Here is a 14355-nt window from a genome sequence, read left to right as displayed (position 1 = left end):
AGCTTTACTTTACCTAAAATGGCTGATCTCTCAGGCCCTTGGTGTAGTAACAAGTCCTGAACCACTCTGGAAAGCCAGAGATCTCCCTTTTCCAGTGGTATCCATCTCCTGTTTCTAACTTTGAAATCTCAATCCTTAAATCTGTGACAGCGGCAGACCTGAAAATTACCCATCTTTAGCCTCAGAGGTGTATAATTTTGTGGGGAAAATTCCACATTTGAGGGGAAAGAAGGAAAAGTTTCTTTAGTAGGTTCCTTTGGGGAAAAAAAAAACAGTGGCAGTTGAATGAAGAGGCTCTGAGGCTTGTAGCAGTCATCTAGTGAAGCTGGCTGAGCAGCTGAGTTGGCTAAAGGCACATGATAAATTGCATAACCATGTGATATATTAAAAATCCATGTGTTTGTGAGATAATTTATCCCACACGTGACCTTTGCTCTTAAAGGGCCTTATTGAACTCAAATTGCAGTCTGTGGAAAGTTGCCCATTGGTTTGGATTGGGCGTTTAATCTATTTATTTGAGTGGTTAGTTGGCACTGATAATGTCCTAAATGATCCATGAATTCTGCTGCCTTTGAATCACGCTGAGCTTTCCAAAACTCATTTGTTTGGATTGCTTTGACTTTTGTCACCCAGCCTCTATTTAGACCCACATTAACTTGTAAGGCAGGAGGGTGGCATAGTAAGGATGTGGGGTAAGAACTGTGTAAGTGCTGTGGCCCCTGCTCCACTTTGTGAGTAGTTTGCAGAAGTCAGGATGGGGCCCTGAAAGAGTACAATAGTTAAAATAAAATGCTCCAGCCCATTTATAAAGACATGGATTTTCCTCTATTTGAAAATGAGACTGATGCATTCGGTGCGGAGCTTTGGCTTGTTATGTTGTGCAAACTTTCTGTAATGCTGCTCAGTGCAACACAGTGGGCAGCCCTCATTCTCTGTCCTTGTTCCAAACCGTCCCAGCTAGCAGTTGGAGACGCAGACGTTTATTTGACATGATATCATCCCCTTTCTAAATGCTCATGTCAGACTGACCCCCTGATGGTCTCACTGCTGACTAGCCAGCTGGTCAGGATTTTGCTTTTAATTCTGCATGCCTCAGCCAGCCAGACTCCTCTCTCTGCTTGTTAGCTGTGGAGGCCTTCTTAAGAGAGACTGAACTAGGGCCTGATCCTACAATTGTTGCCCAGGAACTCCTGAAGGTGTCATCAGTGTTGAAGATGCTCAATATCTGCAAGAAATATCTTAGCCCCTTTCAAGACCAAGCTCGCAATGAGCAGAGTTTTAAATTTCTGATGTCAGGAAAATGTGCCTTACAGTATCAGCTACTGAGCCACTTCCCTGGAAAATTTCTTAATAGGATTGAAGCTGCGATAAATCTCCCCCGTTCCTCCCCCCCAGTATTTCAGCTTTCCAGAGATTGGCAAATTGCGTCCATATTCAGACATCTTTGAATCCATTATCAGGTGTTTGGCCGACTCATACTAAACACCTGCAATCCTTCCCCAGGCTTCCCTAAAATGCAGCTGAAGGGCACCACGCCAAATAAGTCCCCGTTGCTTCACTATTGCTTCTGTTTTGCTTGCAGGTGATAACCCAAACGGAATCGCACCGCCAGCGGCTGCTGTGCAAGGCGGCTGCGAACTTGTGGACCTGGGGGATCAAGGTGAAGAAAATCAAAGCCATCTACCACATCCTGAATTGCTGTAACATTGACGTCACCCAGCAGTGCGTCATCGCTGAGATCTGGTTCCCAATGGCTGACTCCAGCAGGATAAAAAGGGCTCTCCAGCTGGGAATGGTGAGGAGCTAAGTGGCGCTTCCCAACCACTTTGTATTGGAGCCTCCTTCTTGCTTTGGAATGGACTCCCAGGACCCACCAGAGCTTCTTTTTCCTCTGCCAGTTTTTTTCATCTGCCCCTCTCTTTTGTCTCTCTCCTGTCCTTTTCCTTGTCTGTTCTTATTTTTGGCTCTCCCAGCTCTGGTGACTCCTGTCCTCATTCCCTGACAGAGAGATACTCGCAGTTCAGGCTGGGTGGGGACGTCCCTGGGTGCATCTGGAGTTGGCCACATGTGCTGTCGTGGCTGAGCTGAGCTCTGCGTTGAGTTGCTCTGAGCACCCAGCAGCAGTAGGCCCACTCAGAGAAAGGAGGAGAGGTGGGCAGCCATCATGGAGCTGCCTGCCCCTTCACTTGCGGCTGTGGGAGCACATTTGCCTCAGGGAAGTGATTACAGTATAGGAATACGCTGTTTTGCCCAACGCCACTGTGCCCTGAATCTGCTGGGGCTAGTCTGTCTATCCCGTCTCCTGAGGGGACCTGCTTCCAAGGTTGGGAGACAGTGGGCTAAAGGGGTGTATAATGCAGACCTGTTGGGCAGGGTTCACTAGCCAAATAATATTGCATGGGCGAGGTTTCTTGGCAAAACCACGAGGTGACTAGTAAAAATGGGCTACTGTCCATTCTTGTCACCTGTTTGCAGGAACGTAGTGGCTCTACCATCTCCCCTATCCTGACTGCAGTACAGTCTAAGATGGCCCCACCCACCTTCAACAGAACCAACAAGTTCACTGCAGGCTTTCAGAACATTGTGGATGCTTATGGTGTGGGGAGCTACAGGGAGATGAATCCAGGTAAAAAGACATGTGCTTTGCTGCAGCCTGAAGATGAGATCCTGCCAAGGGCGTGGGTCAAAGGGGAAGGCCTCCGGTCTCTGACCACACTTTGTGATCCAAAACCACGTATGTCATAACTGAACTAAATTCTCTGCTGGTGCAAATTAGTTCAGCTCCACTGACTTCAGTGAAACTGCACCCCTTTACACGTGGCATAGAATCTGGCCTTCTGATCCTAGCGATTGATTTAAAAAGCTGATTCCTGTTGAGGTCTTTCAGTTAAACTGAGCTCCTGTCTGTCTCCTTCCGCCAGCTCCATACACTATCATTACCTTCCCCTTTTTGTTCGCGGTGATGTTTGGAGATTGTGGCCACGGGGCTGTTATGCTGGGCTTCGCCCTCTGGATGGTCGCTAACGAGAAGACACTTTTGGCCCAGAAAAGCAATAACGAGGTGAGTTTCCGAGGGTTGAATACATCCTGTCAGCCTTGCAATGGGTTCCAAAACCCTTACTCAATACTGAAGGAATCTAAACCCCAAAATATTAAATGAATTTTCTTCTGTAAAACTCAGAGGAGCTAAGAGACCTTGCTGTTTGGCAAGTAGTTCCTCTGCCTAATAATAACACAAAGGGCCAGATCGCCCCAAACACGCTCTAACTTTGCACCTACGGTTTCACGCACCCACGTATATGTCTGTACAAAACTGCAGCTGGCATTTGTATGTACAAATTGGGGCTCAGTTTTCAGAAGTCGGACACTAACGTCAGGCTCTTAAATCCACCTTTAGGGGTCTAAGTAATTGGCCTGATTTTCAAAAATGTTGAGTAACCAGCAGCTCCCATTAAAATTGTTGGGTGTTCAGCACTTTTGAAATTAGGCCATTTCTGTAGGAACATCTTATCTAAGCATGAACATCTGGAAATACAGGGAGTGAGTGAATGACTCTGTAAAAGAATTCCTCTCTCGAGGCATGCTGCACAATGCGAGCATTGTTTTGTTGTGTGATGGTTGCTTACTCTCCCTGAATTCTTCCCTTGCAGATTTGGAACACCTTCTTTGGTGGGCGCTACCTGATCCTGCTCATGGGCATATTCTCCATTTATACTGGCTTTATCTACAATGACTGCTTCTCCAAATCTTTCAACATCTTTGGTTCTTCCTGGCATACTCGCCCCATGTTTAGAAACAACACGTGGAAGTAAGTGGTAAATGATGTAAAAACAAAAAGCAAGACGACGTTTAATGGAATAATATTTTGTTCCGTGGGGATTAAAAGAAAGACCTGCTGAGGATGCATGTGGGGCTGGGCTCAATCCCTGGGTGAATTCATGTGTGAGTGGACCAGGCTGTATGACTGAATTCACATTTGGACAAATCTCATCTCAAAATCAAGGTGTATTTTAACAGATACTTAAAATAGCTGCTGACTTGGGGAGGGGCCATCAGAAGCGTAGTGGACTACATCACCCTGGCACATGGGAGTATGACTTGGCTTTCCCGTTCCTCACCTCTCTCTTTCATTCCACTTGCCTCCCACTCACCTTTCCCAGCCCCCTTTTACTCCTGGAGCCTGCCCTGCCCACTTCCTTTCCTCCCCTGTCTGTACACAGCCCCATATCACTATAACAGGTTAAAAAAAGAACTAGATAAATTCATGGAGGATAGGTCCATCCATGGCTATTAGCCAGAATGGGCAGGGATGGTGTCTCTAGCCTCTGTGTGCCAGAAGCTGGAATGGGCGACAAGGAATGGATCACTTGATGATTACCTGTTCTGTTCATTCCCTCTGAGGCACCTGGCATTGGCCACTGTCAGAAGACAGGATACTGGGGTAGGTGGACTTTTGGTCTGACACAGTATGACCATTCTTGTATTCATGATCCGGCTTCATTGTCAGTATTCAAGAGATTCCAAGGTCCAATAAATTCCTGGACTGAGATTCTTTGATGTACCAGAACTCTCGTGCTCCGGGAGCTTGGGAAGCTCCTGACATAACTTAAAATGTGTTGGGGGCCTGTCAAAATTATTGCAGCCTCCCCTGGGTTGCCCTATGGGCCGCAGTACTGCCTGGAACCTCTGCAGAACTGTGTGATAAGGCCCATTCCCACCCCCAGTCCCACCACTGACATGGTCCTTATGATGCTAGCAAGGGGGGTCTTGGAAGGTTATGGCAGTTTTCCTCAGTTCCTGTTCTGGGGAACCCCCACTCCTGTCCATCTTACAGGGCTTTTTGAGCCCTTTACACTGCTCCCTCCAGCCCTTTTACCAGGTGTGAAGAGGCTGGAATGAGGGTGAGGATCTAGCCCCTAGTATCCAACACATCAGGGAGAAGTGGATTTGTGACATTCCTTCAGATTTTTCAATGACAAAGTGAGCAATCAAAATGCTGGAGAGCAATTGCCTAGATGTTCCGGAATTGTTCAGATGCTACCTTGATGTGTTTCCTCCCAAACTCATTGTAGCTGGAATAGGAGTGTCAGGCCTTGTATATCCAACATAGACACGTATGTGTGTACACACAAACACACACACACGCACATATATATGTATTGCATATGCACACGCACAATGCCACTGTAGGCCTTGGGTATATGACATTTTTAATTTTGTAGTACTTAGCACTCTTGATAGAGGAAAAACCTCAGGTTGAGGCAGTAAGAAACTGCCCCTTCTCTTTTCTTTTGTAGTCCACATGTTCTTGAAGAAAATCAACTATTGCAGTTGGATCCAGCGATCCCTGGAGTCTACTCAGGAAATCCATATCCATTTGGAATTGATCCGGTAATAAAGTTCAGTTGGTCCAAGATCTTTAGTTATATTCCCTCCCCATGTCTCCAGATCTAGTACATCAGCAGCTTTTGTATAGCCTTCAAATATGCAAGCAGTCCCTCCCGAAGCCACATTGGCCACTTCCTGCTCTTTGCAAGTCCATTACACCTTAATTATGGAGTCTTTTAGGATGCTCATCTTCAGCCGTCAAGATTTTAGTACAATATTTCTTCCCCTCGTGCCATGACCAATAGATAGAGGCTGTGTGGTCTGCAGGCTTGTGCACAGATTTGGGACTTGGGAAATTCTGAGTCTAATCCTTGCTCTGCCTGTGAGTCAGTGGATTTAATTTACCCAACTGCATAAGGATAATGATAACATGTACCTATCTATCTCATTATTTTGATTTGAGGATTAACTTCTTAATGTGTGTACAGTGATTTGAACATTTAAAGCACTAAATAAATGTAAGGATTATTAATGTCTCCAAATTTGAGGTATTGAAATCTAATACCCCATCATTGCAATTTTGTGTGAACCCTTTTCCTTCATGCTGTGTATGAAATTCAGTTAGCACCAAGTGGTCACTAGCACCAACCTCCCTTTCATCTCATCCAGCACGCCCCTGTTCATAAGAGAGCTAGATGTGATTTCATTGTCAAAAAACAAGGCAAAGAAACCCTCAGTTAGTTCATAGCTGCACAGTAACATGTTAATGTCCTGGGCCCAGACCTGGCAGTGTAGCTGAGAAGCATTCACTGCAATGCAAGAAGTGACCTTAAAGTGGGTTTAAGCCAGCTGTATGTTCCCTCCCCCACTCCTGGGACCATCTGTGTCCCCTCGCTGGTGTAAATTAGAACAGCCGTACGTTTTTATTTACTCTGGCTGCTAATTCTCCCAGTGGGCTATTCTGGCATCCAAGGATGTGGGGGGAGGAGGGCAAAAGTGGACCATGGGCATATTCCACTGGCTGTGCATAGAAGACATTACAGTGGCTCTATGTATGCCATCTGAGGATTCCTCGGCACTCTGGTAATCCACCAGTGGCTGGGTCAGCTAGCTTTAGGGCAGGACATGGGCTTTGCTGCATAATTATTATTAGTTAATTGGATTTTATTGAAACAAAACAATTATCCCAGCTGTGTCATTTAACTGGAATGTAGATGTGCAGCATACAGCAACACGAAAGCAGACAAGAATAACTGTGATGAGCCCAGCAGGCCACTAGATGGCAGCTTTTCTCTCCAGAACTGCACAGGTTCTAACAGTAATCCTAACAATGAAGCAGGCTGTAAGAAAATGGACAGTGCTGCACATTTCTTGGTGTGTTTGCAGGGTTGTTGTAGCTGCGTCGGTCCCAGGATATGGGAGAAACAAGGTGGGTGAGGTAATATCTTTTATTGGACCAACTTCTGTTGGTGAGCTTGAAAGTTTCTCTCACCTCAGCAACAGAAGATGGTCCAATAAAAGATATTACCTCACCCATCTTGTCTCTACTTTTTTAATATGAACATTTCTATGGGATTTAACCAGTTCACTCATTATAAAGGCCTGGCTTGTTTCTTTTGTTGAGAATACTTTTGTGCGGGTTTAGTAGGATGGTATGATGCCTTTATACCTTGAAGAGAAATAGTCACCCTAGACTGAGATCTGACTATTTTGGGGTCTCCTTCAAAATGATAGTATATCCTACTCTAAAGCATGTGTAGAAGCTCGTATGTTACTAGTTAAATAAATAAATAACTAGTACTTTCCCAGCAAACCTCCCTTCCCATCCAGACTCCCTCCCCCCCAAACCCCGCTCCCCAGCTCCTTTTTATACTGTATCTCACAAGTATTGCCTGAAGAGAAAAGTAGGTATCTACTCAACATCCTCCACAGTGAAAAATGAGGCAAATAAACTATTTGAATTACATGCAAGGTACTTTTCATCCTTAATTTCTCCCTCAGCTTCAGATAGTCCAATGAACCCTCTGATTCTCTTACAGGCTTTCCTGCCTTCGGATCTGTTTCAATGGTGAGCTGTAGCTCACGAAAGCTTATGCTCAAATAAATTTGTTAGTCTCTAAGGTGCCACAAGTACTCCTTTTCTTTTAACCATAATGGTTCAGCTGCTCCTTTAAGTGACTAGAGCTGTCTCTCAGTTTCATGCATGAGAATAGTCTTTCTTGAGTTAAAATGAGCACGTATTCTACAGATCACTTTTTCCTCCAGCGAACATGGAGACCTTTTTTATAGTGGATGAAGGCAGGAAGGATATTCTCATTGTTATCCACCTCTGCTGTCGAGAGAGACATCACAGTCCAGTGGTGCTGGAACAATTTTTATAATGAGGGTGCTGAGGGTGGAAACTATGTATTTGCGTTGTTATTACTGCTTCAAGCCAGGGGGTGCGGCAGCACCTGTAGTTCCAGCATCTATGGCACAGTCTAGTGGCTAGTGCATGACACTGGAGAGATCAGGGTTGTATTAACAGCTCTTCCACTGGCCTGCCATGTGCATGATCTTGGGTCACGTCAGCACTCCGGGCCTCAGTTTCCTCATCTGTTTAAAAACAGGATAATAATTATCTTGGAAATCTTTGGGTGAAAAGCTTTATATAAATCCAGTGTATTATGAGTTAAACTTAGATTTCAGTCATTTGGGACCGTTCAAAGTAGAACTACCAAAAGGAGTTTGATGGCATTTGAAATTAATGGTCTCATGTTTTTTCACCTATCGTTATCAAAAGCATTCCCCCAAATCCTGCTGTTTCCATCCATTTCTCCCTTCGCTTTTCTGAAGGTCTGGAACATTGCTGCGAACAAGCTGACGTTCTTAAACTCCTACAAAATGAAGATGTCTGTCATCATGGGGATTACGCAGATGGTCTTTGGGGTCACACTCAGTCTTTTCAACCACATGTAAGTGTAACGGTTTCGCGCACGCCTTTTAAAGGTTAGCCTGTGTTGCTGCTCTGGGTTACTGGGCTAGAGGCATGGACTCTAGGCCTGTTGCTGCTGCTCATGAATAGCTTCGCTGCTTTAACTCCTTCTCTGAAGCCTGGGCACCGCACCCTCGTCTGGTGCAGTGGAAAATCCTGATAAGGATCAAGTGTTGGCCAGAATATTTTATCCTTATCAGCAAGTGATTCTTATGTAATTATGTTTTATGTATTTTCCATGGCCTTAGCTTCCGCTGAAGGAGATTTGCATTCCTGGCCTTCAGCCTTGCAGAAAATTCTCCCCAGCCCAACATTCCCTGTGCCGTTCACTTTTCTACCACAGCTATTGCTGAGTCAGGGGTCCCGGTAACCGCACACTTGTCCCTCAGCCTACTTGCAACGTGTTTTAGTGCAGAGGGGACCTAGCGATGTCCCTGTAAGTAGGTGAAAGCCTTGGACTATTGTTTGTATCACAGCCTCTACTTAGTGTAGACAGGGCTTGAGAGAAAATAAGGCCCAGAAGCCTGTAGGAAAACAGGTTGGAAGTAAGGTACGTCTGCACTTGACAGCTGAGTAAGAGGACCCATTTACAATATGGTTACAGTTTGCAGTGCCAATGGGACCTTAGCTGGTGTTCATATATCATGACGAGCACAGTATGGGCTTGGCTACACGTACATTTTATAGCGCTCTAACTTGCTGGCTCAGGGATGTGAAAAACCACCCCCCCTCCAAGCGCAGCAAGTCAGAGCGCTTTAAAGCGCTAGTGTAAACAGGCTCCGAGCTAATCCCCTCATGGAGGTGGGTTACCAGGAGCGCTGGGAGAGCTCTCTCCCAGTGTTCGTGCGCGACCACACTCGCACTTCAAAGCGCTGCCACAGAGCGCTCCCACGACAGTGCTCTGAAGTTTCCAGTGTAGCCATGCCCTATGAAAACCTAGCTAGGTGAGGAGATAGACCTGTGATGGGACACAGGTCTACCGCTCATAAGATAGGGTAGTAGCCAGAGGAGGGCTGTGCATAGGGTGACCATAGGTCCCGTTTTGGCTGGGATAGTCCTCTTTTTAAGCTCTATCCTGACTGTCCTGACTTTTTTGACAAAAACGGGCATTTGTCCTGTTTGCTGTTCCCAGCTGATCAGGTGGCAAGAGCAAATGAACGAATGCCCAGTTTAGCAAAAAGCTCGGGTGCACGCCCCCAAGGGGGTGCAGAGGAATGTTGTGGGGGGGGCAGTAATGCAAGGTGCTGGGCAGCAGGACTTACGGGGTCAGCCCCAGCAGCCCGGGGCTCGGGTGCTCATACTCCAGTGGCATGGGGTAGGGAGTTCTGGTGGGGGGGTCAGCCTCAGCCCATAGTGATGCGGCGCTCGGGGGAGTCAGCTGCTGCGCGGCATGGGGCTCAGGTGCTCAGCCCCAGCCACAGGTGACATAGGGTTCAGGGAGGTGGGGGTCATCCCCAGTCATGGGCAGCACGGGGCACAGAACTTGGGGGTTCAGCCCCAGCCCTGGGCGGCGCGCAGCTCGGGGAGTGAGCCCCAGCCCTGGGTGGCATGGGGCATGGAGATCAGGGGAGGGGAGATCAGCCATGGACAGCAGGGGTGTGGTCAGTTCTGGTGAGCCCTATGGGCAGGGGGACGAGCGGCTCTGGCGAGCCCAATGGGCACGGGGGGAGGTCAGCTTGATTGAGCCCCATGCCATCCTGTTTTTACTTTAGGAAATATGGTCACCCTAGCCATGCAGCAATCCTGCACTTCACCCACACCTGCACTTTACCCACATAGAGACTGATTCTTTGGTTTACTGCAGGTGAAGCGAATTTTCCCTCTAATGCAGATGGACAAGCCCTGTGCGTTGATGCACATCACCACTCCAATTCATTGCTGAAACCGAACCAAGTGCAATAGGTCACCAATTTTCACAATCTCTTCTTGATTAGGGTTGTGGCTTTTCTGCTGAGTGATCTGTGTGTGTGTGTGTGTGTGTGTGTGTGTTCTTGATTTCACAAAATATTTTTCAGAGATATAGAAGTGCAGTTAATTTTAAATGTAGAATCTATAGCTTTTTTGGCTAAAATCTCTCTCTCGCTGGGCCTGATCCAGAGCCCACTATAGTTAATGGAAGTTTTTCCATTGACTTCAGTGGGCTTCAGATCAAGCCTTATATGTACAATACATCCACAAAACCCAGACTCTGTTCTGGGATCTAATGGAGGTTGTGTAGTGGATGAGGCTGTCTATAGGACCCTCGTTTGCTGAAAAGTCGGAAGGTGCATAGTGAATGAAGCAGGGAACTGCAGGAAGAGGAAGGCTGGTCTCATAGTTAAGGCAGTTGAACCCTCCCCTGGAGAACTGGATTCTATCCCTGCCTCTGCCATAGAGTTCCTTTGTAATGCTGGGCAAGTCCCTTAAACCAAACTTTTCCCAGGTGGCCCCTAACTGTGTATTCCTCATTTTCGGAGTGTCCAACTTGAGACCCTGGGTCTGATCTACAGAGGTGCTTAGCACTCACAGCTGTAACTGCAGTCAATGGGAGCTGTGCTTTGAACACAGTGTTATATAAAGCTAAGCACTGTGAAAAGTCAGGCCCTGTATGCCTCAAATTGGGCACCCAAAATTACTGGGCACTTTTGACTTTAATCTGTATGCCTCAATTCCCCATCTGTAAAATGGGGCTAAAAACCTCTTGCCTCAGAAGGGTGCTGTGAAGATAAATTCACCAGTGCTTGTTAGGAACTAACATAATATGATGAGAGCACCATAGAAAAGCCCATAAGGAAATTAATAATTCTGCATTCAGTGCAGGGTGTGGATGGTATGCAATAAATAAGGCCTGGGGTCACACAGGGAGGAGAAAACAAAACATTGAATAACTGCTCATTCAGCAAGCACCATCCATCCTGTGCACTGACTGAGGTAGGGATCCTATAGAAAAATAGTATGTGATCATGTAACTAAAGACTGTATCATGCACACACACGCGGGGGGGTGTGAATTAGGGCTGCACGGGCAATCTTAATTCTGGCATTTCCTAATTACTACTTTAATATTCTTTTAATGTACTTTTTTAATGTAATAATCTATAGAGATGCTCAGATACCATAGTGATGGGCAAAGTGTAAGACCTGAATAGAATATGTGTAAAATAATAATTATATCTTAATAGTACCTTTAATCCCTAAATTTGCCAAAGTCACACATTTCTCCCTTGTCTATCCATAGCTATACAATGCTAGTTTCATTTTTCGGAGACTACATTATGTGCTCCACAGCCCTAACCCAGTAACCTTGTCCCAGGTGTGCCGTACCAATCCCTTTGGTGGGGTTCTGTCTTTCCAGCTACTTCAAGAAAACCATAAACATCGTCCTGCAGTTCATTCCAGAGATGATCTTTATCCTCTGCCTGTTTGGTTACCTGGTCTTCATGATTATTTTCAAATGGTGCCACTTCGATGTCCATGTATCCCAAAAAGCACCGAGCATTCTCATCCACTTCATCAACATGTTTCTGTTTAATTACAATGATCCTACAAACAGCCCCTTATATCCACACCAGGTATGGACTCGAGTATTTTTATACCTAGTTTTACCCAAAGTTTAGAGAGCCATTTCAGCCAGCTTCATTAACTGGTGTGTGTGGGCCCCAAGCTATGTTAGTTTGAAAATTAGACAGGCACTGGTACAATAAGCAGGTTAGACTGGTCCTACCTTTCAAACAGTTCAAGACTGTTGAGAAAATTTCTATGGGTCAAACATACAGCTATGGGTAGCATAAAATCCCTCCTTAATCTGTAAGGGGTTAAGAAGCTCAAATAACCTGGTTGGCATCTGACCAAAAGGACCAATAAGGGAAGAAGATACTTTCAAATCTGTGCGGGAGAGGTTTTGTTTGTTCTCTCTTGGACAGAGAGGGACCAGGGCAGGAAAAAAAAATCTCCTAAAACCCTACCTGAAATAAGCATCTAAGATTACAAAAATTGTAAGTAATAGCAAGGAAATGCATTAGATTATCTTTTGTTTTAGCTTGTGAATTTTCCCTATGCTAAGAGGGAGGTTTATTCCTGTTTTTGTAACTTTGAAGTTGAATCTAGAGGAGAATCCTCTGTGTTTTAAATCTTTTTATTTCCCTGTAAAATTACCTTCCTTCCTGATTTTACAGCGGTGCTCCTTTTACTTTTTTCTTTATTATAAAGTTCTTCTTTTAAGAACCTGATTGATTTTAGTGTCCTAAAGAAAGGGTCTGATCTGTATTTTTATTAAAGGCTATTGGTTGGTATATTATTCTCAAGCCTCCCCAGGAAAGGGGGTGAAAGGGCTTGGGGGGATATTTTGGGGAAATAGGAACTCCAAGTGGTCCTTTTCCTGAACCTTTGTCTAAATCACATGGTGGTGGCAGCAATACCGTCCAAGGACAAGGAAAGGATTTGTGCCTTGGGGAAGTTTTAACCTAAACTGGTAGAAATAAGCTTAGGGGATCTTTCTGGCGGGTCCCCACATCTGTACCCCAAAGTTCAGAGAGGGGAGGAAACCCTGACAGGGTCAAATTCTGCCCTCCATCACACCTCCGTGTGTGGTGGGTTGTGTAGGGTGGAATTTGGTTCTAGTGAAAGCAATATCTCCTCTTAATGTCTAACCCTGCTGTCTTTTTGTTGAGAGGCAAATCCTGTCTCCAGGCAGCAAAATCAATGTTGTTATTGGGGAGGCGCACAAGGGCTCAACTGCCAGATGCCAGGCTGGGGTGCGTTGTTTTCCTGGAATTCAGGTTGCTCCAGTAGTGAGGAAATCAGTCTAATTGCTGACCTCAGTGGTGACATGCCCAAGACTGGGAGAGTGACTGTGGAAGCAAAGCTGTGGTGCTCTATTGTCTCATGGTGACTCCGTTTTTAGGGCTGCTCATAAATTTTCTGGCGAAACTATTTTTGACATAAAACCAGGTTTCTGACAAAACAAAATTTTTTTCCAAAAATGTCTACTTTCCTCTAGAATTTCTGATTTTTTCATTGGAAAAGCTGAAAACTCGACATTTTTGGCTGAAAACTGAAATGTATTTGTTTTCAGACAATTTTTGATCAAAAATTATTTGGTTTGGAGGTTCTTTACTTTTAATGAAAAGTCAAAATCTTACACCAAAAGAAAACTGTTTTCCTACCAGCTCTGTCCATTGGGTCAGATAATACATGAGAAGATGTTTTTTCTAACTGCCAGCCCTGCAAACTCATGCTGGTTTCAGAAAGTCCAGCTGTGTTCTTTCTGGCTCATACATACTTAATCTCTAATAAGGAAGGTTCTGCTGGACAAATTCTGCCCTTAGTCACATCTGTGTAACCCTACAGCATTCTGAGGTCAGATTTCTGTCCTGCAGTTTGGACTCAGTTACCAAGACTGTTGTTGACACCTAAGATGGAATAGACTCGCTCTCCAATAGCTGTGTAGGATCTGCAATGTTAACAGGAGTGCAAAGGAGAATATGTGCTTATTTTTGTCACCAAGCAAGCAGATGACACTCTGAAGGCACACAGGGAGCAGATTGGTTGAGTGAGAAGGGGCCATTTTTACTGAATCACTTTTCTGACCATAATTTTTAAAAAAGCTTTTGCAATGTCCCTTTAACAGATTTTTTCCCCCCCCCTTGGTCCCTTGTAGGAAGAAGTCCAGAGCTTTCTGGTCATATTTGCCCTGATAGCTGTTCCCTGGATGCTTCTATTTAAACCTTTCATCCTCCGAGCCAATCACCGGAAAGCTCAGCGTATGGTAAGGGCACAAGTCCATTGCTGCATTCAGAAGTTGCAGACAGCTCTGTTTTCAGTAGAATGGGGCCAGAGCTGAAGATTAGAGGTGGGATTTTCCAAAGCACTCAGCATAGGACCTAACTCTGCTTCCCTTGAAGTTAACGGGAGTTATTTACCAGCAATGTTCCCTCTAATTTTTGACAGGCCGAGTGCACAAAAAATTTCTTCTGTGCAAACTGTTGTGCTTCTGTGCAAATAGTTGTGCGTGTGGTGTTTTGCCGTGTGTGCGGGGTTTAAGATCTGTGTGTGCACGCGTACACATGCGCACAG

At 45.4% G+C, this 14355-nt stretch overlaps 1 protein-coding gene and 1 long non-coding RNA gene across 5 annotated transcripts in view; one reads left to right on the top strand and one right to left on the bottom strand.

The window, feature by feature from the left end:
* Positions 1-14355, top strand: part of ATP6V0A4 (ATPase H+ transporting V0 subunit a4) — a 53853-nt gene that overhangs the window by 23640 nt on the left and 15858 nt on the right. For all 4 annotated transcript variants that reach the window (XM_043518937.1, XM_038382077.2, XM_043518933.1 and 1 more), the window contains 8 exons: positions 1583-1795; positions 2476-2626; positions 2922-3061; positions 3651-3808; positions 5298-5391; positions 8164-8282; positions 11636-11852; positions 13940-14047. In XM_043518937.1, coding sequence (XP_043374872.1) covers positions 1583-1795; positions 2476-2626; positions 2922-3061; positions 3651-3808; positions 5298-5391; positions 8164-8282; positions 11636-11852; positions 13940-14047 — 1200 coding nt within the window. The remainder of the gene's footprint in view (positions 1-1582; positions 1796-2475; positions 2627-2921; positions 3062-3650; positions 3809-5297; positions 5392-8163; positions 8283-11635; positions 11853-13939; positions 14048-14355) is intronic.
* Positions 2980-3644, bottom strand: LOC122461057. Its single transcript, XR_006282760.1, has 2 exons — positions 3440-3644; positions 2980-3391 (listed from the first exon to the last, which is right to left on the bottom strand). It is a non-coding gene; the product is annotated as an uncharacterized LOC122461057 (long non-coding RNA).

This window comes from Dermochelys coriacea, chromosome 1, assembly GCF_009764565.3.
Source record: "Dermochelys coriacea isolate rDerCor1 chromosome 1, rDerCor1.pri.v4, whole genome shotgun sequence".
Classification (NCBI taxonomy): domain Eukaryota; kingdom Metazoa; phylum Chordata; order Testudines; family Dermochelyidae; genus Dermochelys; species Dermochelys coriacea.
This window is presented reverse-complemented; position numbering and strand designations above follow the sequence as displayed.